General features: G+C 36.2%; 1 protein-coding gene across 3 annotated transcripts in view; it reads right to left on the bottom strand.

The window, feature by feature from the left end:
- Window positions 1-23,397, bottom strand: part of Smc5 (structural maintenance of chromosomes 5) — an 88,130-nt gene extending 64,733 nt beyond the window's left edge. For 2 of the 3 annotated variants that reach the window (XM_020182223.2, XM_074052017.1), the window contains exons 1-4: window positions 23,131-23,397; window positions 18,480-18,621; window positions 12,500-12,552; window positions 516-678 (exon numbers count right to left, since the gene is read on the bottom strand). In XM_020182223.2, the coding sequence (XP_020037812.1) occupies window positions 516-678; window positions 12,500-12,552; window positions 18,480-18,621; window positions 23,131-23,315 (543 nt within the window). In that variant the 5' untranslated portion in view covers window positions 23,316-23,397. Of the gene's footprint in view, window positions 1-515; window positions 679-1,267; window positions 1,331-12,499; window positions 12,553-18,479; window positions 18,622-23,130 lie in introns of those variants that run through there. The other variant, XM_074052018.1, reaches the window with a different exon arrangement.
- Between the last annotated feature and the right edge of the window lie 658 nt (window positions 23,398-24,055).

Here is a 24,055-nt window from a genome sequence, read left to right as displayed (position 1 = left end):
TTAACTTGGACTTATTTAATAAAATCACCATGTTTCTGAAGAAAATGAACTTTAATTTGATCACTAAATGGTATTCAAAGACAAATTTAAAAGGCATTTGACTGTGACAGTTAACATATCAGAATTTTTATTTTTAATAAACAAATTTAAAATATAGGAAGATTTTATAAGGTACACCGATAAGTTTTGGTATTTTATGCCAACAAATACTTTGATTAAAAAGCTGCTTATTGACAAAACTTTAAGTTTCTACAAATGAAGTATCAAAGCTACTTACTCTCTGTACTTAAAAATACAGCTTTATTTCGCTCAAAGCACTTTATAATTTAGGCTTTTTATTAATTAAAATGAAAAACTTAAGTGATAAGATGCTACCTTTCACAAAGAACTGTAAGTATTAATAGTGCTGTGCTCCATGTAAAATAGTAACTGTTATTATTAATATCCCTTGAAAAGGGATAAAGAGGAAAACTATATACAAAAATTTCCCATTTTTACTTTTATTTCTCTCATACCTGAGGTAGAAACTGGCAAAGATTGCCCACTTGAATATTTAAGGCTGAAACTTGCTCTTCTACTACTTTCTGGGTTGTAGATTTTTTGTTGATAAACCACAAAGACTGATTTTTTGCCACATCAATCTCACGGGTGATTACAAGGTTTCCAGAAGTCCTGAACCTAATTAAAGAATCATTTAAAAAATCTTTAATTCAAAACACATACATAGGTTTAGAAATAAAATTTCTAACAGCACCAATGGTGTCAGAATTATTATTATAATTTTTATTCCTTTTGAAATTTTGGTTCCTCCTAAGAAGGAAACCTTGACATTTTATTAGTAATACCATAACTGACTACATATCAGTAACTACATACCCAACATTCAAAATTAGTCAAATTGTTAAAATAAAATCAAAATTAATGCCAATACTAATTCCTAAACACTACCAGAGGAGTTACATAACTGCAGTTATTTATTCTTTAAGCATTAGGCTATTCTCTATCACATGCATTGACTGCAATTCAAAACAGATTGATATATTAAAGCATATTAAAAGTTAAACCTTGAAATTTCCCCTACTTGGAAATTGTATGAATGAAAACCAACTAACTCCTGCATAGGCATTTTCCGAAATCAAAACTAGCCTGCCCATACAGGAAGCCCATGGATTCCTCACCATGTACTCCACTCTGAATTCAGAGGGAATTACAATACATGGCTACAAAGGAACATTAGCAATATAGAATCTGAAAGAAGGGTATTTACTTATTTCTTGCTTTTAGAAGTACTACCGCTCCACACCTCTCATCTATTCATCCATCTTCTTCACTGGAATTCAGCAGCATGTGGTAAAGAGATAAATTATTGGTATCTAATGGCCAAATGACAGTAATTTGTAAATATTGTATCTATAGATCATATTGTAATCAGAATACTTCAAGCAGTTAAGTGGTTTTGAACTTTGCCAACAGAATGACTAATGAAGTACCCTTACTCATTTTCCTTCTCTAAACAACTAAAAATATCAAACTGTCTTCATGTTTTTACTAAATATGAAAGAGTACACAGGGGAACTCAAAATGCAATTGATTTTCAAAAACTTTGAGGGCATTTGCTCAGCCAGTGACCCTGAGGATTTATTTTCATGATCTCCAGTAGAAGGTTTGCAAATAAAGCACAGAGCCACCTAACATGGAAAGTGTTACAGAAATCAACCACCGAAGTACCATACCCTTAGAGGAAGGACACAGCAGACATACTTCATCACCACCACCACCAAGGACAGCAAGGCAAAACCTGCCTGCCTCAAACTATGGCTTCAATTATGAAACAAAAAGCCTTCCCCACAGTTACTAATCACAAATCAGTCTCAACAGGTTTATATCTTAACATTACATAACCTACTACCTAAAAGGTTCAAAAACCCTCAATCTGAGAATTCAATACATTGTAATCCTAAACTGAAAGTATCTAAAGGTCTGATAGAAGCTGGTAAAAATTCCTTCTGTAGGAATTTATCTTATCCTCAAAGAATGAGCATAGATAAAGTTCAAAGATAAAGGAGCCCCTCAGTGGAAACTTCATATACACATGAAAACAAAGCATCAAGAACTAGCAGAAAAAAAGAAAAAAAAAAAAGAACTAGCAGAAATATAGAAATCAAAATCATAAGGATAAAAGAAAAAATAAAAATCATAAAGAAAGATATCGTTTGAAAGATATTAAAGAGGTCCGGCACAGAGGCTCAAGTCTGTATTCTAGCTTCTTGGAAGATGGAGGGTGGGATGATTCCAGTTCAAAGCCAGTCTGGGCAAAAAGTTAGGGAGGACCCCTCCGCCCCCACCTCAACCAAGGAGTAGGCGCAGTGGTACATACCTGTCCTCCCCAGCTACACAGGAAAGCACACATAGAAGAATCACAGTCCTGCCTAGCAAGAATGAAGCCCTGAGTTCAACCCCCAGTACCATTTAAAAAAAGAGAGAGAAAGAGAGATTTGGCTAAGTAATAAGGCCTAATACCAACCTAATAAGAGTAGAGAAATATGGAAGGTACAGAATAGGTCAGTAAAAGTATTTAATGAAATGAAAAAACTAAAAAAAAAATTTGACCAGAAACTGTTCCAAACTGACGTGACATCAAATCACAGATTTAAGAAACTCATTAAATACCAAGTGGGACAGTTAATCTTGATTATCAACTTGACTGGATTAAAAAGCACTTAAATTAGTAAAGCATCCTCTGTGCATGTCTGTTAGGGTATTTCCAGAGACAATGAGGTTATGAGAACTCTGACCCAATCAATAGATTAATTTGAGGATTCACATTATGATGGCATTATGGGGCCTTAAGTGGGGCCTAGCTGGACGAAGTAGGTCATGGGGTCACGTTGGAGGCTCTGCTTCTTGGCCTCCATGATGCAATCTGCTCTGCTACTCCATGCTCTGTCCACCATGATGGACTGAAGCCTCTGAAACAGTGAGCCAAAATAAATGCTTCCTCCTTTAAATTGCTTTTTCTTTCTTTATTTTTTGCAGTACTAGAGTCTGAACTCGTAGCCTATACCTTGAGCCACTCCACCAGCTCTTTTCTGTGATGGGTTTTTTTCGAGATAGGGTCTCACAAACTTTTTGCCATGGCTGGCTTTGAATCTCTATCCTCCTGATCTCTGCCTCCTGAATAGCTAGGATTACAGGTGTGAGCCACGGGTACCCACCTTTAAATTGCTTTTCTCAGGTATTTGATCACTGCGATGCAAAAGCCTAACAAACTAATGAAAATAAAAAATAAATCTACACCTAGATATGCTATCTGAAACTAAAAGAATATCAAAATAAATGATTTTAAAAGCTTCTCAAGAAAGAATGATTACCATCAAAACAAGATCAGATTCACATTAGAAGACAATGATACTATACAGTGAATATGCTAAGACTTTTCAATATTGATTTTTATATACAGCAAATATCTTTCATGATTTAGAGCAAAATAATATTTTTGGAAACAAACTATGTGCTCTACTAAAAAGCCTAACTAAATCAAGTTTTAAAGAATGTCCTAGCAGAAAGAAAGTGATCCCAAAAGGAAGATTAGAAATGCAAAAAGGAGTGAAATGCAAGGCAAAATGACGTATGTGAGATAACTTTTTAAAAAAAGAATAATTAATTATTAATCATCATAATATGTCTTCAGGAGTTTAAAAAACTAGAATTTAGCTAAAAAACTGTTTGGTACCAAGATAAAGACATCAATTCTAGACTTAAATAAGTACTTATTTTAAAAATTCTAATAACCACTAAAACAAGAAAGAAAGCATAAGTTCCAAGTCAATAGAAAGGAAAAAAATGAAATAAAAATATCTAACAAAAGCAAGACAGAAAAGGGATGGCAAAGAGTAGGACAAATAAAAAACAAATTCAAACACATGGCAAATACAATATACGTCAATGTATTTCAAATATTTTTAAAGGCTACAGAAAAATAACACCAGCTGTACTTATTTTAATGATATGAAAAACTTGAAAGAAATGAATGAAAAAAGTTAATCAGGAAAACAGTACTTTTAAAGGACTGCTAATTATATTAATGGAAAATTAAACAGATTTTAAGGCAAAAATCTTCAAATGAGAGAAGTATACAACAATAAAAGTTGAGTATACCAAGAAGACGAAACAATCTGAATGTTACATACAATTAATAACACTCTCAAAATAGATGAAGTAAAAATTGACATGACTAGAGGGAAAATGCAATAACACATTCCTCAGTAATCAAGGGATCAATCTGACAACGAATCAGTGAAAATATAGAAGTATTAACAATATATTTAAAAAACTTGAGTTAACGGACAAACACAAAACACTGCAGGTATCATTAGCAGAATACTCATTCTTTCCACCAAATGAGAAATAATTACAAAAGCTCACTACAAAAATTAAGACTGAACAACTTCAAAGGAGGTAACATAAAAACTACATATAAATATAAATATATATACATACATATGCATATTCTGCCACACTCCAAAGTGGAAATCAATACTAAAATTATAACAAGAAAATCACTGCATTAGAGCTAGAAACAATTTCTAATCACAAACTCAAAAAGAAAATACTCAGAAAGAAAAATAAGACATCGTATGTCAGAATCTGGGAGGTAGAGCTAAAGTGATACTAAGAGGGAAAATTTTAACCTTAACTGTTTAAATATTAAGGTAAATGAAAGACTGAAAATTAGTATGATGCACATCCAATTTCAAGAAATTAGAAAAAGGACAAAAGAAACTAAAAGAAAGTTTAAAAAGAACTAGTAAAGGTTAAGAATAAAAATTAATGAAACAGAAAACCATGATGATATAAGACAAAAACAATAGTGCAGTTCACCAAAAAGCCAGTTAAAACTGACAAATGGACTTTTTTCAAATCCAGAAAAAAAGAAACATGAATGAAAGAGAGGATACAATTATAGAAGACACAAACATACTTGAGATAGCAGGCATATAATAAACTCGTATGAAAGTATACTATTCAGGCCAATAAAATTTAAAACTAAGAAAAGTGAAAAACCATCAAAGATATAGATAACTGAGGGGAGTGGGGAGGGAAGCAAAAAAAAAAAGATACAGATAACTACAATTATCTAAAAAGAAACAGAAAATCTAAGTAATTCCATTATTATTAAATAAATCAATTCAGTAATTAAGGGGGTAAAAAAACCCCAAAAGGCTCAGATGCTTTTACCAGTAAGTTTAACCAAACCTTCAAATCACAACACCCTTCATAAACAAAATACAGATATAAAAATGTTGAAATAAATACTTATCATTCACTTTTCAGCTCAAAAAAAAAAAGGGGGGGGGGCCTTTCCAGAAATAAAAGCACCTCCTCCTCCAAATCTTGTCAAGACCAACAAAGAGCTAAATCCAGTTATAAGTTCTTTCTCCTGAATTTACTTCATCTATCAGCAGTACCAGATACAGACAGATGATCAATAATACCCTCCTTTTCAAGCCACTGGAAGCACTGATTTCCAGTTACCATACTCTGACTAGAAGGACCACCTATTTCCTTTCCTGCTTTTTCCCCTATATTCAAACTTGAAATGCTGCATTGCAGCAGGGTTTCTATTTCTTAGACATCTTCTTCCCTTCAGCTATTATCATTTCCATCCATGATATCATACATCATAGCACTTACAACTCTCCAAAGGTATTATCTTCAGCCCATCTGACCACTCCCAGCACAACATATTTATATTTTCAACTGTCCATCCAATGTTTCTACCTGAATATTTACTAGGCATCTCAAACATTTGAGTCTGAAAAGTAGTGTTTGGCTGTTTTTCTTCTTTGTGACATCTTAACATTTTTAATACTGGATTGCATATTTAGAACTATCTGTGACATATACAGATAGTATCTTACAAGTGGTAGCCTCTTAAATCAATGAAATATGATGTACTCTAAAGTGAACTTTTTTTTCCTCTCCAGTGCTGGGGAGCAAACTCAAGTCCTTGTGCATGAGAGACAAATGCTCTCCCCTTGAGCTGCACCCCAGCCCCCAATGAACTTCTGATCTTACTCCCCAAACCTCCTATAGAAGGTCTACCTCAGTTAATGCAAACTATATGCCTTTAAGCATGACAGATACCTTGAAGTCCTTTGTTCTCCCACACCACAAATTTAATTTGTGAACAAATCCTAAACTGTTCTCATCTCCCAAAGGTTATTTTATTAGTCACTTAACTGATATCCTCACTTTTGCCTTTGCTTTCTTAAGTGTATTTCCACACAACAATTCAAATGATCTGATGAAAACTTAAGTTACATCATGTCATTCTTCTACTCAAAACCTGGTGGCTTCACATCTTAGTCAAAATACAGTAAATGCCAGATCACTGGCATTGGCTCTACTGGCTACAAGGTCCTATAAGTTGATTCCTTATCTTTCACTATTCTGTCCATTCAATGTGACTCAGTCATCCTGGGTACCACTTCAATGCCTTAGCATTTGAGGATACTTCTGCTTGAAATGTTTTACCCAAATATCTCCATGTTATTACCTTCTCTCCTTAGGTCTTTGCTCAAATGATATCTCCTCAGTGAGAACTTTCCTGAACTCATCCACCACCCAATTTAAAACTGAAAGATTCTATTCTGTGTTCCTGTTCTTTGTTTCTGCTTCATTTTTCTATGTAGCACATATGCCATCACCTAACATTAATACATAAATTTTGCTAGTATGAATCCCCTTTATGCCCTTAATTTCATGAGGGCAGAATATATATATCCCCAATATATGCTCAGTAAATATTTGAAAAATGATTGCTTAAATGAATATCAGAGATTATTCCCACCATCCCACTCAGTAATAGTAAGTTCGACAACCAAAAATAAGCTGTTTTACATTTGGTATTTTCAAGACCATATGGACCTAGGAGAAAAAGTGAATACAACACAACCATGTGGTGTTTGGGGAAAAGAAACCTTCTCTTATATCAGATTTGGTAACAGGGCTCTAGTTAATGACCAGTGGTTAGACTATTGGTGCTAACAGAAACTGTATACCAAACAAGTGTGTCTTGGTGACTGAATATGTCATCCATACTGATCCATGGTTCATGGTACCAAAGCTACCCCAGGCATATCCTTGGAAATTACTTATTAAAAAAAATTAACATATAATCATATTTAAAGTACACAATTCAATATGGGTTTTTCATTTATGGCAAAATATACATTGCATAAAAGTTACCATTTTAACTGTTTTTAGGTATAGTGTTTCAACAATGGTTTTTAGTATATTCACAAGGTATGCAAGCATGACTATTATCTAGAATATTTTCATGAGTCCCCAAAAAAGGAATCCATGCCTTTTAGGTCACCCACATTCACTTCTCCCCTTGTATCTCACAGCTCTAGATATGTCTTCTAGATATGCTTCTAGGTATGTCTTTTCTTTTGGGGGGTGGGAGAGGTAACTGGGGTTTGAACTCAAGGCCTCACACCTGCTAGATAGGACCTCTACCACTTGAGCCATACTCCCAGGCCTATAGATGTATGTCTACTCTGGAAATTTCATTTATTAAGAATCATACAATGTACCCTTTTGTGTCTGGCTTCTTTCATTAAGCACAGTATTTTCAAGGTTCATCAATACAATAGTATGTAAGAGTACTTCATTCCTTTTTATGGTCGAATCATAGCTTCCTATTTGGGTATACCACATTTTGCTTAGTCACTACCAGTTGACTTGGATTATTTATAATTTTTCACTATATTAAAATTAGGGAAAGTAAGGAGGAATGAGGGAGAATGATGGAGGAAGTGCATCTAATTAAGATATATTATAAACACATATGTAAATGTCACAATGAATACTCCCTCTACAACTATTATATGCGTTGAAAAAAAAAAAAAAGATTAGGGAAAGCTAGGGCTGTGGGTATGACTCAAGTGGTAGAGGGCTTGCCTAGTAAGCACAAGGTCCTAAGTTCAAACCCCAGTAATATTTTTTAAAAATTATACATATGTATTAGGGAAAGCTATTTTTTTTAAACGAGTAAACGTTCTCTAGATAGTTAAGTAAAATAACTGGAAAAAAAGTATGTATATTCTAAACACAGAGAAATACAGCTGAAAAGAATACACTGATTACAATCCCACCAACAGTGGCAGGATAGAATCTACTTCCTTGTACACTCTTGATATTTGTGGGTACAAGGTTTCAAGGAGACCACTGAAGTAAAAGAACAAATGTTTATATTTTACAGAGTACAGTACTCTACTGAGGATGCCTAATGTCTTCTCCCATAATGCTGCCTGCCAAACTTCTGCTAAAGAATGCTACCTTTCAACAAATCTAAAATTTTCACTTTATCACTTAAATTAAGTATACTACATGTCCTTTCTGGCTTGGAAGGATTACCATAATTGTGCCTTGCTTTTTGGTTTTTATTTCCCTTTTGGAAGCATATTTTCACAAAATTAAGGACAGAGAAACACTCAGCAGATCACATAATTTAAACATAACTGAGGAAAACACAGGACTGAACTGAGAGTTTCTATGCACCAAATGAGTTGCATAAATGCAGGAATTTAAATCTCTTTTATATTTTGGCAGTGCCTGGAAAACAGAAGGTAATAAAACCACAAATAGGGAGGGCTTATTGTACTTTTGTATTACTAGATTTATTTTAAAATTATTCTAATCTGTCTGGGAGTCCTCATTGTATTTACTTATTTCTTTATTGGCATTACTGGGGTTTGAACTCAGGGTAGGGCAGGTGCCCTTTGCCATGTCTCCAGCCCTTTTCACTCTGGTTATTTTGGATATAGTCAGATTGCCCAGGCCAGCCTGGACCACAGTCCTCCTTTCTACACTTCCCACGTAGCTGGGATGACAGGCAACACCACCATGACCAGCTTTTTCTCACTGGGATGAGGTCTCACAAACTTTTTTTTTGCCCAAGCTAACCTGGAACCACAATCCTCCCCATCTCAGACTCCCAAGTAGCTATGATTATTGGCATGAGCCACCAGCCTCTGGCTTGTGTTTATTTTCTTGATAATAAGTTATTTCCTTGATTTTGTATTTATCGTTCACTTTTAGTTTTGTACTAAATTTCTTTGCTCATTTTTTCTATTAGGTTGTTTATAATTTTTACTGAGATATTAGTATTTTACTAATTTTAAGCCTGCACATATTTTGTATGCTAAAAATGTTTTCTCACATCTATCTTTAACTAGGGTGTCACATTATTTTTAATTGGACTTTTAGACAGCCTAAATTTCCTATCTTTTTTTTGGGGGGAGGGGGGTTTCAGACAGGGTCATGCTGTGTAGCTCAGGCTGTTCTTGAACACACTATGTACCCCAGGATGGCCTTAAATATCTCACCCTCCTGCTTCAGCCTCCAAGTGCTAAGATTACAGGAATGAGCCACCACAACTGGCTTCCTATCTTACTTTTTAATGGCTATTCACACTACTCTTGGTTAGAAAGACCTTCTCCATTCCCAACATTTGAAAAACATTCAATATTTTCTCAATTATTTCTAGGCAAGTACTCTATACCATTTGAGCCTCATCCCCAACCCCTCTATTATTTATAAAAGTAGATAATTTTTCATCTGGCACTTAGTACACCTAGATTTTATTTATGCATAAGATGTCAGATTAAGCTCTCTATTCAGAGTAATTTGAGTAATTTATACCTGTGATATTGTGATATATTAAGAAATACAGCTGGATGTAGTACACACGCTTGATCTTTTAGTACCACCCCTATACTCTCCAAGAAAGGAAGAAGGGATTATAGAAAGTGAATTAATAATCAATGATGCCTAAGTGATAGAGCCTCCATGAAAACCCCTGAGCTACAAAGATTCAGAAAGCTCCTGTTTCATAAGCTCATCTGTGTGCTGGGATGATGGTGTACCCCCAACTCCATGAGGAAGAAGCTCCTGGGCTCAGGCTCTTTCTGACAATGACCTATACATTTCTTCATTTTGCTGTTTATCTGTATCTTCTGTAGCACTCTTTATAATAAATTAATAAACCATTTCTCTTAGTTCTATGAGCTGTCCTACCAAATAATCAAACCTAAGGAATGGGACCTGGGAATCCCAATTTACAGCTGGTTGGTCAGAAATACGGGACACAACTCAAAACTCAAAAATGGCCTGTGATATGGCGGACAGTCTGGTGGGATTGAGCCCTTAACCTACAGGCTCTGCACTAACTCTAGTTAGTGTTAGAATTTTAATTTGATTCAGCCATAAAAAAGAATGAAATTATGTTGTTTGCAGAAAAATGAATGGAACTGGAAATCACCATGTTATGCAAAATAAGTCAGATTAAAAAAGACAAAGATCATAGACAAATCACACAGACAGAACCTATACCTTTAAAAAAAATTATACAGTATAAAACAGAGGGTCTACTTGGGGGTGGGAACCAGCAGGAAGGTGAAGAAAGGGTAAATGCAATCAAAGTACTTTATACTCATGTATGAAAACAGAATGAAATCCATTAAAAACTGTTTAAAAACCTGTTTAAAAAGAGGGGGAGGTGTGGGGTAAGAAAGATTAATAGAAGGGGTGAATTTGATCAAAGTACATTATATGCATGTATGGGAATTAAAAAAATAAGCAATATTTGAAAGTTTAAAAAAAGTTGAATTGAACTGATATACAGGGTTCAGTGGAACACACCTGTCATCCCAGTTACTCAGAAAGCAGAGGTCAGGAGGATCTCAATTTGAAGGCAGCCCACGGAAAATGTTAGCAAGACCCCATCTCAAGAAACAAGCCAAGCATGGTGGTAATCTCAGCTACACAGGAAGCATAGGTAAGAGGATCATGGCCTGACGGTGGATGCTGGTCTCAGAAAACACATGAGACCCTATCTAAAAATATCCTGAAAGCAAGAAGGGCTAGAGGTGTGGCTCAAGTGGTAAAGTGCTTGCCTAGCAACTGCGAGGCCCTGAGTTCAAACCCCAGTACTGCCCAAAAAAGAAAAACAAAAACAACAAAAAATCCCAACCCCCCTCCCCCCCAAAAGAAAACACAAGAGGATGTGCTTTCTACTGTTTAAAAAGTTTGGTTTTTTCCTATCTCTTATAATACCCCACACTTGAATAGTCACCTTTACACTACATTAAATTCTCATATACACTTAGATCTGTTTCTAGTTTTTCCACTCTGCTCCTCTAATCTTCTGTACCAAGAGCATACTATTTTACATCTACAGCATTGTAATACTTTAATATCTGGTAACATAAAAGTCTTATCCACAATACATTGTTTTCTGAAAAGGAGCTTTACAATCAAATTAGAAACTTACCTGCTGAAACTCTCACTGGAACTGTACCATACAATTTCAATAATTTGGGAAGGACTGACATACTAATGATTTTAATTTTATGTTTCTAGGAAAATAACATGTTTCTCTATTTGTGTCTTGGTTTTGTGTCCTCAAATTCTACCATTATATTTTACTAAGCTAGGCAAAGTATTTATGTATTTTTTTCCTTGTCTATCTTTTATCTTTAATAAAAAAGTTCCCAAGGTTTAGAGTCCACAGAATTTCTCCATATCCTATAAAATTATAAGGCTATGAGATGATTTTTTAAGAAAATTTTTAACTTAAAAGTTCTACAACTCTACATAAGTACTACAAAAGCAACTCTTAAAAATCTAAACAATGTGCAAAAAGACTAAAAGTATATACACTAAGGATGGTCAATTGGTTCCATGATAAGTATCTATTCTTAACCATCAGAAATAGCTGCCAAGAATGGTCAACAGAAGTAGGCATGGTGGTAATGCCTATAATCCCTGCATTCAGGAGGCTGAGGAGGAGGATCACAAGTTCCAGGCCGGCCTGAGCTACATAGCCAGTTCCAGGCCAGCCTCGCCTACAGAGTGAGACCCTGCCTCAAAACACCAAAAGAAGAATGGTCAATTCAGAACATCTAAGCTCAATGGGAAAAGATACCATAAAGACGGTAACAGAAGTATACGTATTTGTCATACATGAGACTCACCAAACGATCAACAGGGGTTATTTCTAGAAGTAGAATTATGGCAAGAAGGCTTTTTATTTGTTTGTTTCTGCAGTGCTGGGGATGGAGTCCAGAGGCCTCATGCTGGTAGGCAAGCACTCTGTCATTGAGATGCACTCCAGCCCAAGTATTACTTTCAAAACCAGTAAAAAGCAACAATTAAATTTGAGAAAAATACTGCCCCTGCTTAATGAAGATTTAGCAGGGGTATATTTCTATTTCATTTCCTCCCATAAACTTACAGTCACCTTAGGAATTTTTCCAAAAAAAATTTAAGTTTTAAAAGATGCATAAAAACTTACTTGTTTAGATAAAATACTCAAGTATTATTTCCAATATTTATGTCATAATACTATATTAATATCTTTTCCAAGATCATCAGGAAAGCATAAATATAAACTAAAAACTATACAGAAAAATGTGGTTTCAGCACTTACAATTCAATTTCAACCATGCCTCTGGAACATCCTCTCTTCACAAAAAAACCAACCTAAGGCATAGAAAAGAAAAAGTGAGCTGTGTGATGACATTTCCAGGTTATCAGAGATTAACTGAAGTCATCATTGTGACATATCAAGTCTGTTTTCAGTAAATACATAACTGTCCATTCCCATCACTTTCTAAACAGACTGGATCTTAAATTGGGCTACAACTAAGCAATAAATACTAAAAAATCATAGAAAATACACCTTATAAATAATCTTTTTAATAGCAGTACTGACAATAATGACAACTGTAACCACAAAAGCTAACATTTACTAAATGCTGCTGTGCTAAGCAGTTTACATATTTCTCATTAACTAATGCTCAATTATTTTATAGACGGTAAAATTTAGGACCAGACAAACTAAAAAAAAAAAAAACATGTTCCAGTAAACTGAGGGTACAGCTTACTATTTAAGAATACTGGCCTTAACATGTATTATCTAGGCTCAAATCTCAACTCCTTCACAGACAAGCTATTTGACCTTGACCAGATTTTGTTTTTTCAAAGATAGGAAAACAATGGCATCTTTGCAGGAGCTAACTGTTACATTTGTTTGCTACAATTAAAATACCTGGCACCAATGAGAAGGAAAAACTAGGTAGTTTTTATTATAAAGAACCCAAATAGATGGTGTAGAATATGCTTGCGTTAAGTTCTTACATTAACATTTAAACAAAAGTACATATAATATTAAAATATTCTTGCTGAGAACTTGAGCATTCCCTAAGTACTAAATTTATGGATACACAAAAGGCTGCAATTTGTGTCTAGGAACTACTACACTGTGTGCTTACAATCATCCCGGGACTGGAGGCCTGGCTCAAGTGGTACAGCATCTACTTGCTGAGGGAAAGCTCAAAGTTCAAACCCTCGTACTCGGAAGAAGAATAAAATGACCATATAACCATCACCAATTTAGTAGTGATGTCACAGACTGACCAGGAGATTTTGTATGTGTGTTGGGTGGGAGTCCTGGGGTTTGAACTCAGGGCCTTGTGCTTACTAGGCAAGCACTCTACCATTTGAGCCATGCCTCTAGCCACTATCACCAATCTAAGAAACTGAACATTATCAATGTATCTGACATTCCTTTTATAGTTCACCCCAAATGAGTCCTTCTATTCCCTCCTAAAGCTCTAAGCTTATTGGTCATTCTTTTGCATTTCTTTACTTTTATTATATATATGTATATCCCTAAACATTGAATACACTTTTTTTTACTAAAGTCATATCTCATGTACTCTTTCCAGATGGAATTTTTGCTTAAAATTGTTTTTAAGATTTAACCAGTGAACCATGATTTATTTATTTTGACTGTCCTATAATATTCAACTTTATATGACTATGCTAAAATTCATGGAAACAATACTGCTATAAAAGTTTTATAATCTCATCTAGTATAAATGTTTAACAACTTACAAGAGTAGGTAGGAGTAGAAATTTTGAGTGACCAGGTGCATGTACAGACTTACTAAATAATGCCACATCATTTCCCAAAAGGTTGCAAATTTATATTCCCAGCAAAAGTATACCAGAGTTCTTACTGCTCTATATCCTTGTAAACACACTGAAGAACTTTGAAGTCTGATTGGGTTACTGAGCTAAGGTTAATTTGCATTTCTTTGGCAACTAATGAAGTTGAGCATCTTTTTGTATATTTGCTGGCCAATTTGGGCTGCCTCTTCTCTGAAACATCTAAGCATATCTTCTGCCCTTTTTTCTTCTGAGTTGTTATTATTTCACCTACTTTATAGTTCAGATATTGACCTTTTTTAAGATGTGTAATATAAACTTTCTATTGGTGGCTTACCTTTTATCAAAAGATAAAAGTTTTGATAAAAACTTTTCATAAAGGTTTCTTAATTTTGTTATATTTGAGTTCATCAGTATTTTCCTTTCCAGTCTATACTTTTAAATGTTTCTTTATCCCAAGTCACAGATACTTTCCCCTATCCAGTTGTATTTTAAAAACTTTTTTGTTTGATCACATTTAGATCTTCAATTAACATAGAAGTAATTTGTGAGGACAGAACTTAATTCCATTTTTTCCTATATGGATAATCAATTATCTCAGTACTGTTCATGGTTTTTCTCCACTGACCTATAATGTCAGCTCTGTCATAAACTGAGCTTATACTAATATGGCTTTGTCTGGGTTCTTATTCTGGTCCATCACATTGGTCCACTGTTCATTTCTATCCTCTAATACTACAATATCTTCATTACTACAACATAGTCAGTCTTTTTTTTTTTTTTCCTGTTTCCAATTGCTTGGTTGGGTTTTTTTGTTTGTATTCTGAGATAGGGTCTCCAAATGTAGTCCAGGCTGGCCTGGAATTTGTCATCCTCCTGTCTCTGCCCTCATGAATGCTGGATTATAGGCATGTGACATCAAGATTTCATATTAAGTGTTGATATCTGGTAGGATAACTTTTCCTAATTTCTTCTAATTCTTTAGGAGTATCTTAGCTATCTATTGCCCTTTGCTTGTGGATCTACATTTTAAATCCAGCTTTTAATTTGCCATAGATATTACTGGGATTTTGAGTAAAGTAAATTGAGTATGTAAATGTGAAGAATAACATTTTTGTTAAGAATAACATTTATACAGAGTATCACTCCATCAAATATTTAATGTTTAACATAAATTTTGTAATTTCTGTATGCAGTTCTTACATGTCTTCTGTTAATTTATTCTTATGCAACTTGCACTTCTATTGCTATTATAAATAGTACATATTTTTAGTTTCATTTTTCTGCTCATTAGTGTACAGAAATATAACTGATTTTTACCTAATCTCCTATCTAACAATACTGACAAACTCCCATATTAATTAATCAGGCTTGTTTGGAGATTCTTTTTGGTTTCTATGCAGACACTTCTTTCCACTGTTATCGATTCTTTGTCCACCTTATTGTTCTACCTAGAACTTCCAGTACAATCAATGTTAACAGTACTGAGAGGTCATTTTAACTTGTTCCTGAGATTTGCCACACATTTTCATAGATATCTTTTGTGAAATTAAAAAAATTCCCTTCTACTCCTTGTTAAGAATTCTCATAAGTTGCTCAGTCCCAGGGGCTTATGCCTGTAATCCTAGCTACTTGCAGGACTGAGATCAGAAAGATCATGGTTCATGGCCACCTGGGACAAACAGTTCACAAGACCCCTTCTCCAAAATAACCAGAGCAAAATGGGATGGAGGTATGACTTGAGTGGTGCAGCCCCTGCTTTGCAAGCATAAAGCTCTGAGCCCAGTCCCATCAAAAAAAAAAAAAAATTTTTTTTCCATAATATTATTGTGAAAATTCCTTTAAAACATGATGCAAAGCCAGTTGCAGTGGCTCACATCTATCTGTAATCCCAAGTAATTCAAAAGGCAGAGGTCACAGGATCACAGACCAAGGCCAGCCTGGTCACTGAGTAAGACCCTTATTTCAATGACTATAAAGCTGGACCTGTGTGTGCTATATATGCTATACAGGAGACATAAACAGGAGGATCACAGTGCAGGCTGACATGAGCAAAATTTCAAGGCCCTACTGAAATAGTAAAGTAAAAAACAGTTGTGTGGCTTAAATGGTAGAGCACCTGCCTAGCAAATGCAAGGCCCTGAGTTCAAATTCCAGTACTGCCAAAAAAAAAAAATCTAGTGGCCAATCAATTTCTCATTCCTAGAATAAATTTAAACTGGCCATAATGCTTTTTTTCCCTTATATAACCCAGGTTTGCTCAAGCAGTCCAGGCTATCCTCAAACTTGTAATCTACCTACCTCTGCTTCCTGAGTACAGAGATACAGACATGAATCACTATACCCGCCTGTACTATGCATTTTATACCAGAAGTGTTTTGGATTTTTTTACTTTTTTCAAATTTTTTAATATACGCATATAAATGAGTTGTATTGGGGAATGGGATCCAAGACTAAACATAAAATTTACTTGTTTCATCTACAGCTTATATAGTCTGAAAGTAATGTGTCAATATTTTTAATAACTTTGTACATTAAAGTTTCACAGTATGGGATTTCACCTGAGACATCACGAAGATACTCAAAAAGTTTAGGATTTGGAACTTTTTGGATTAGGGAGGCTTAACATGTACTTTCAAAGTTTCTTTAGTGAGGATCTCAAGCTTTATTCATTTTCTTTCTCTGCTCCCATTCTGGGAAGATATCACCACTGTATTTTGTATTCTGAAATTCACTGTCATGAGTCTGTCTATGGATTTGTTTTATTTATCCTGCCTGGATACATTGGGCTTCTTGAATCTGAGAACTCAAGTTTTTCAGTATTTCTGGAAATTTCTTAAAGTCATTCTTTCTTTGAATACTGCCTCTTCATTACTATCTCCCTTAGGAACTACAATTAGATGAATACTGGATTATATTCCTTTACCCACTCTTGACGTTGATTTTATATTTTTCTATCTCTATACTGCATTTTGGGAAACTTTTTTCAAATGTTTGTATAAATTTTCTTCTCAAATGTGTGTACTTTGGTTTTTTATCGGCCTGTTAAATTTCTCTGCTCAGAACTTTATTTTTCATTTCTATAATTTTACTCCATTCTTTTTCTTTTTTAGTTTTGTTTTTATGAGACAGGGTCTCACTTCACAGCCTAGGCTTTCCTCAAAAATGTGATCCTCCAATCTCAGCCTCCGCAGTACTAGGATTATAGGTATCTGCCACCACAACCAGCTCAATTCTTCTTCAAGTGTACTGATTTTTTTGTCACTTATTCCACTGTCATATCTGCAACCTTCTTTTATTTTCTTAAATGAATTAAATTACTTAGGTTACGTACTGTATGTACAAGCTTTGTAAGTCTGATTGGGTTGGTTTGGTTAACTCTTATTTTAAGCCATTCATTTTTTCCCCAAGTTGTATGGTGTTTTTTGATTTATGAATTTCTTCAAACTTCTATTAAAATTCTTTTAATGACTGGATTAGAGATATTACTCAGACAACTTTCAACTAAGATTTTAATTTATGGTTTTAATTTTTTTGAGACAGTAGCCCAGGTAGGCCTCAAACTCTAGATCATTTTGCCTCAATCTCCAAAGTGCTGGGATTTGCCTAACATAATTTATACTATTTAGGTCATATGGGATTCTCTCCCCAAACACATCCAAGACTCTGATTATGAATTCTTTGCTAGATACCCTCCACACAATCAAACAATGAGTAAGTAAATCCACTGTCCTATTCGGTGGTATTGTTCTTCTTCTATACACAGTGTTTGACTTTCCAAGATTATCTCCTAGCCCTTTCCCACCTGAATCCCTAAACCTGTTCAAACAACTCAAAGTTGGGCTTTAAGGCACAAGCTATCAGAAAATGCCCAAGCAGAAACTACTGTAAAGCTCGCTATGTCTTCAGATTCACACTATTTTGTTTTTACCCTTAGTAAATTCACTTCACCTTTCCATAAGCCCAGTAACGCACTTAAAAAATGACACATTTCTGGATGCCAGCAGTTCACATCTGTAATCCTAGCTACTTGAGAGCATTATGGTTCAAGACTAGCCCAGGAAAATACTTTATGAGACCCTCATCTCCAAATAATCAGAGCAAAATGGATTGGAGGTGTAATAGTAGAGCACCTACTTTTCAAGGGCAAAGCCCTGAGTTCAAACCCCAATCCCACCAAAAAATTTAAAAAAAAAATTTTTAATTTAAAATAACATATTGCTTTATATCTACCATTTCGGGCATTAGGTACTTGGATAAAACTCTCTAGGCATATGGCCCAAAATACTTCTAGCAACAAAAATTTCCTTCTAGCTTCTCTACCTGCCAAATTCCTTATTCCCTATATTCAAACACTACAAATTTACTATACCCAAAGAATTAAAATACAGAAGTTGATTTGTTTCTAAAAGCACTTAATGGCTTTGAATTTTCTTAAAAAGTAATTGTTAACTCACCTTATCTGCCCGCCCCATAAAAGCAGGTTTGCCTGCTAATCCAAGGCAAATGGCACACACAATGCTCGACTTCCCTGTTCCATTAGCTCCTATAATCATGTTCAAGTGGGGTCCTGGAGACACTTCACAGATGTCATATGTTCTGAATTATAAAGGGGTGACATTATTAGGCAAGAGAAAAAATATTTTCTTTACAAAAACACTTTTTGTTCCTTTGCATTATCATTATCTACAACATTCCACAAATTCATTTAAAACAAGCTAACCTTACAAATTTAATGTTACTTATAGATTTGGGGGAAGAGGTGCTAAGGATCAAACCCAGGGCCTTACATGCTAGGCAAGCACTTTACCACTGAACTATATCCCTACCTCTGTAGCTTTTCATTAAACAGCCTACAAAAGGAAAATATCTCAATGGAAGAAATGAAAAAGTGATAATGCATATCTAAACTAAGAACATCAGTGGGAAATTAAGACTTCATATGCCTTTTCAAAAGTAAGTCTGCTGGAGGTATAATTCAAGTGGTAGAATTACGCCTGCCCAGCAAGCACAAAGCCCTCAGTTAAAACCCCAGTACTGTCCCAACCAAAAGAAAATAATTAAATTTCATGGGAGATTCTATCAAAGCTACTCTACAAATAAAGAATTTTTAAAACAAATTTTATATGAAAAGTCATGGCTTTTCTTATATCTGTGGATTTTATGTTTATATTTATCTTGAAACTCTAATATTTTAATATTTGAAACAGTCCTACCAAATAATTCTTATTCAAATTAGAAAACTGAAACTATATATTAACCCAATGGTTTCATTTTATCATTAAAAAAAAAAAATCATTTCCTTTAACATCTTGCAAGAAGATTCACCAAGGGATCTACTGTTAGTCTACATTGAAATAATCTTTATTCCTCTGAGACAAAGCAAGAATGCATCAATGCCAAGTACCTTTGTAATATTTCCTCAAACCATACCACTACATGCTGTCCCATGTTCTACCCACACAGTTAGCATCCAATCCTTGTTACTTGCCTGGAATACCTTTGGAAAAATGTAAGAAAGGACTCATACTTTCTTCTAACTTGTCTTTGAATATCCTGAAATGAGACCCAGGTGTAGTATTTTTTGCCCACATTTAAGTTAGTTCTCAGGTATAACTGCCAACTAATTCCCCAAGAATAAACGATTACCCTGCAATTAACCTGCCAAGAATATAAATAATTTAACCATACATATTTCAACTTTGATACTTAAAAACATAAATGATTTAAAAAATCTGGGTAGCAGTAAAAATAAATATAAGTGGCAAAAAAAAAGTATTTTCCAGCAGGTTTTCTAGCTCTACATCTCTACAAAGCATCTATCTACTTTGCCTTTCAGATGCTTTGTTCTGTTAGCAACTGGGTCTTAAACGAAACTTTAGTTAAAATACAACTAGCTTGGGAACTTCAGATATCTAAGAAATTACCTGACATGGAACTTCTTAAGCACAACATTATCAGGTCTCATTCTTTTAACACTAGCCTTTCCTTCTGTGAGATCTCTTTGCAAATATTAAACTAGAAGTGACACAACTGGTATTAATAAAAACAACATGGAAAAGCATGAAAATTTCTGGCATATAAAATACATACATATTATAAGTAGGGGTTTTGCCAAAAAACAAAACAAAGCTCTGGATTTTACAAATTCATTCTTCTATTTATTGGAGATTCCCTTTTTGTGAGCATCTTTTTTTTTTAGTTCCCCCTGAAAGAACTATTGTCAAAGTTCACTCTTATCTCACTCTATAAATTTAGTGAGGTATTTCATGTATTCTTGAAATACATGGTTACATCTTTCTGATAACTTATATATGCAATTACCTCCTCCTAAAACTTAAAACTTTACACATTCAAAACTAAATCCACTGTATTTTCCAACAAAACCACTCTTGTAGTCACTCAATGAATACTATCATCTATCCCATTGTTTAAATGAGAAATCTAGGCATTAGTTCTACATCACCTTTGATTCTTCCATCCCTTGTGCCTCTACCTGCATCTGCCCTCTCCCCCCAACCCAATCACATGCAAATCTATAACTTGTTAGTAAAAAGAAAAACTCAGGAAGAAAGGACTTTTTGTAATTTAGTCATAACTTAATTTTCCTTGCTCTAGCTCCTTTTTCTGCACAGACCTCTAAATTTTACCTTATTTTTTTTTTTCAGTTTCTTTTTAAAAAAACTTTTGTGGTACTGGGGCTTGAACTCAGGGCCTACACCTTGAGCCACTCTACCGGCCCTTTTCCTGTGATGGCTGTTTCAAGATAGGGTCTGGCGAACTATTTGCCCAGGCTGTCTTCAAACCGTGATCCTCCAGATCTCTGCCTCCTGAATTGCTAAGATTATAGGCATGAGCCACTGGTGCCCAGCCTTTTTTCAGTTTCTTGACGAGTTTATGTTTCCTTTAGCCCAGAAATCTCTCCCTCCACTCCCAACTCCATTCAACTTGGTTCAGACATAAAAACCCTTCTCTATCATTTCCAGACCATTTGAGGTCTAAGACTACCTCTTGTGCTTCTTCGCTAATTCTCTAAATCTATCCCTCACTACCTCACTCCTAAAACCCAAAGTCCTCTCATCATTAAAATAAACAAAATCTCACTTAGCACTGTACTTTCTAGGCACCTCTTCTTTCTATTTACATGTAAGCTTTACTTCTTCACTCTTCATTCATTCCTTGCTTTACAAAGTTTTCTTTTCCATTGCTTCATCAAGGGGGTCAAAGATTTCCCAACTGCTATAAGCAGTAGGCTCCTTTCAGTCCTGTTATCTGATGTCAATGTAGCAGATATTCTCAAACACTTTTTTTCTTTAGCTTCTCTGATAACAATTTCTCTTGGTTCTTTCTCAGTCTGTGAGTTCTTTTTCTTCTCTTGCCCTCACATGTAGGCCTTATATTCCTTTTAGGCAATCTCAATAATTTCTGCAACTTCAATAATCACCTATATGCATGGTTCCCAAATGTCTGACTTGTTCTCATTTTTCTTGGAGTTCTAGGCATTTATAAATTCTATCAACAGAACCTCTCTCTTAGATATTCCACAGGAAACTTCAAATCACAGGATCTAAAGGCATTTATCATTTATTTTCCTCAAACTGCTCCCTCTAAGCATCTGACCAGTTAGCTAAGGCAGAGACTAGGGGAAAATGCAGCACTCCTCACCCCATCATACCTCACAATTAATCTGTAGCCAGATCCTGTCAAATCTCTCCTTTTGGCTCCTACTATGTACAAACTCTACTTCTTGCCTTCACATTTTAAGTCTTCTTGCCTCCAATCTGCCACCTTTTCTAAGTCATCCTCTACACTGCTTTCAGGTTAGCAAAAATCATCTCATTCCCTTAAAACACAGCCTGACTGCCTACAAGATGAAGCTGGAATGTCTTAGCATAATGAACAGAGACAGTGGGTTGCTCTGCCCTCTGTCCACATATTCACTCACATCCTAAGTTCAAGTCATACTGAAATACAGGACAATTCCTAAATATTCCAAACTTTCAGGCAATATCTCTGTCTACAATGCTGTTCCCTCCCTTTAGGACTTTCACATCTTCTTTATGAAGCTCTTTCTCCTAGTTATGGATAAAATTATGCACTTCTTCCTTTGTGTTCTCCATGGAACCCTATCAACATATGTTATGGTCTCTACCTCCTTTGACTACATTGCTATTTCCTGATCTGGATTTGAATTGTAATTCAGCTGTTTATTAGCTATGTAAACCTAGGCAAAATTAATCTCTGTGAGCTTATGTCATCAATAAAGATATGACAGAGTTTTGAATAAAGAAACAGCTAATGGGTAAACAAAATACCAAGTTCTGGGGCTAGCAGAATGCTCTACTGGTAGCGCGCCTACCAAGCAAGTGTGATGCCGAGTTCAAATCCCAGTACCACCAGGGGTGGGAAAACACCTAGTTCTGTACCTGGCACATGATCCATCCGATGTTTGAAGGGGGAAAAAAAAAGTGTTATTGTTTCTACAATTCTGCAGCTTTTATGCCATTATGTGCAAACTTATTATTTTTTTTTAAAGACTGAAAAATGAAGTGTAAGGCTATACACAGATACATGACATTTTCTTTTGCAACACATTTGGATTCTACAAAGTTGTCTGAAGGGAGAGAAGAGGAGCCAGGGAAGAAAACTGGATTTGGAGGCTCTGTCGGTAGCTCAGGCAAGTGAGAGTCAGGTTTAATTTTTATAGCACACCCTAACCCCGATGCAGAGTAACCATTCCCATCCTCTCTAGTCTCTGTCCACCGGCAAACGTCCACACTTCCAGAACCTGCCTCTCCGATTTGACTGTAGCCTCCTGAATCCCCAGGGCCCACACTTTTGTGAGTTGCAGAACAAGGGCAAAGACCTAGTCCTACATCCACTGACGGGCAGATGACGCCTTCAAAACCGTTTACGGAAGGAATAATACTAATAATAAAAATCAGCACAAGACACATCCACAGCAACACACGTCAGTCTCCACGGCCTACGCGGAGAAACGCTCGCGGGAAGCCCGGCACTAATTCACCGCTAGAGTGCCCGCCGGCCGCACGCCCACGCCCGATTACGGCGGGTTTGGCCGCCTGCCGCGGCCCCCGGACCACTCACAGGAAGTTCTCCATCGCGATGCGGACGATAGAGCCTTCCACGAAAGGCCCGGAGGACGGCAGCTGAGACGACGGCGGGGTCGGATTCTTTCTCTTGCTCGGAACCTCCGAGGAAGGGTCCGTCGGCAGGACCCTCTTGGAAGCCAGGGAGCTTGAGGTTGACGCCTTCCTGCTCGGAGTCGCCATCCTGGCTGCCTCGGCGTCCTGCAGCGGCTTCCGTTCCTAGTGACCCGCAGCCCAGGAGCCTTCGCGCCCGGCTCCCGCGCGAACAGCCGACGCACGGCCCCGCCCACAAGCCCGCGCCGCGCTTGCGCAGTCCCTCCCGGCGGCCTCAGCGTCCCGCCCCGGCCGGCTGCGCGCGCCCCAGAAGCCTGCGCCGCGGCCATGTTGGTGTGGCTGGTACGGTCCGCAAGATGTTGCGGCGTGACCGTCTTTTCCGTACATTTTAGGGTGTTTGAGGGTTGTTGTTTTTTTTTTTAATTTCAGTTAAAATTGTGAATTGCATTTAGTATTTTGGAATCAACGGCAACGCTTCCCGAGCCTGGGCGTTGGGTGTGGAGGAGAGAACACGTCGCTTTCTCCCCATATGCTCCAAGAATGCCATTTGGGTCTCCTCATTTCCATCCCTTTTTTCCCTCAAATCAGGTCTCTGTCTTCAAAGAACGAAAATTTAAAAACAAAACAGAAGTCCGCCGATGGGTCCCGTGCACATACTCAAAAGCTCCCATTTGTGAAGATGACACCGCGTGGATCTCTGCACCTCCCCTCCATCTCCTGCTCCTTAATTCCCTGCCCAGACTTCAGAAGTCCTGAGCTGGGATGCCCTGGCGTCATGAAGAAGAGCCTGGCTGCGCTTCCCTTGCTGCACTCATCTAGTAGCCCCTCCGCAAAGATGAAGCCTGCAGAGGTCATGGACGCGTTCAGTC

This window comes from Castor canadensis, chromosome 13 (assembly GCF_047511655.1).
Source record: "Castor canadensis chromosome 13, mCasCan1.hap1v2, whole genome shotgun sequence".
In the NCBI taxonomy this organism is placed as follows: Eukaryota; Metazoa; Chordata; class Mammalia; order Rodentia; family Castoridae; genus Castor; species Castor canadensis.
This window is presented reverse-complemented; position numbering and strand designations above follow the sequence as displayed.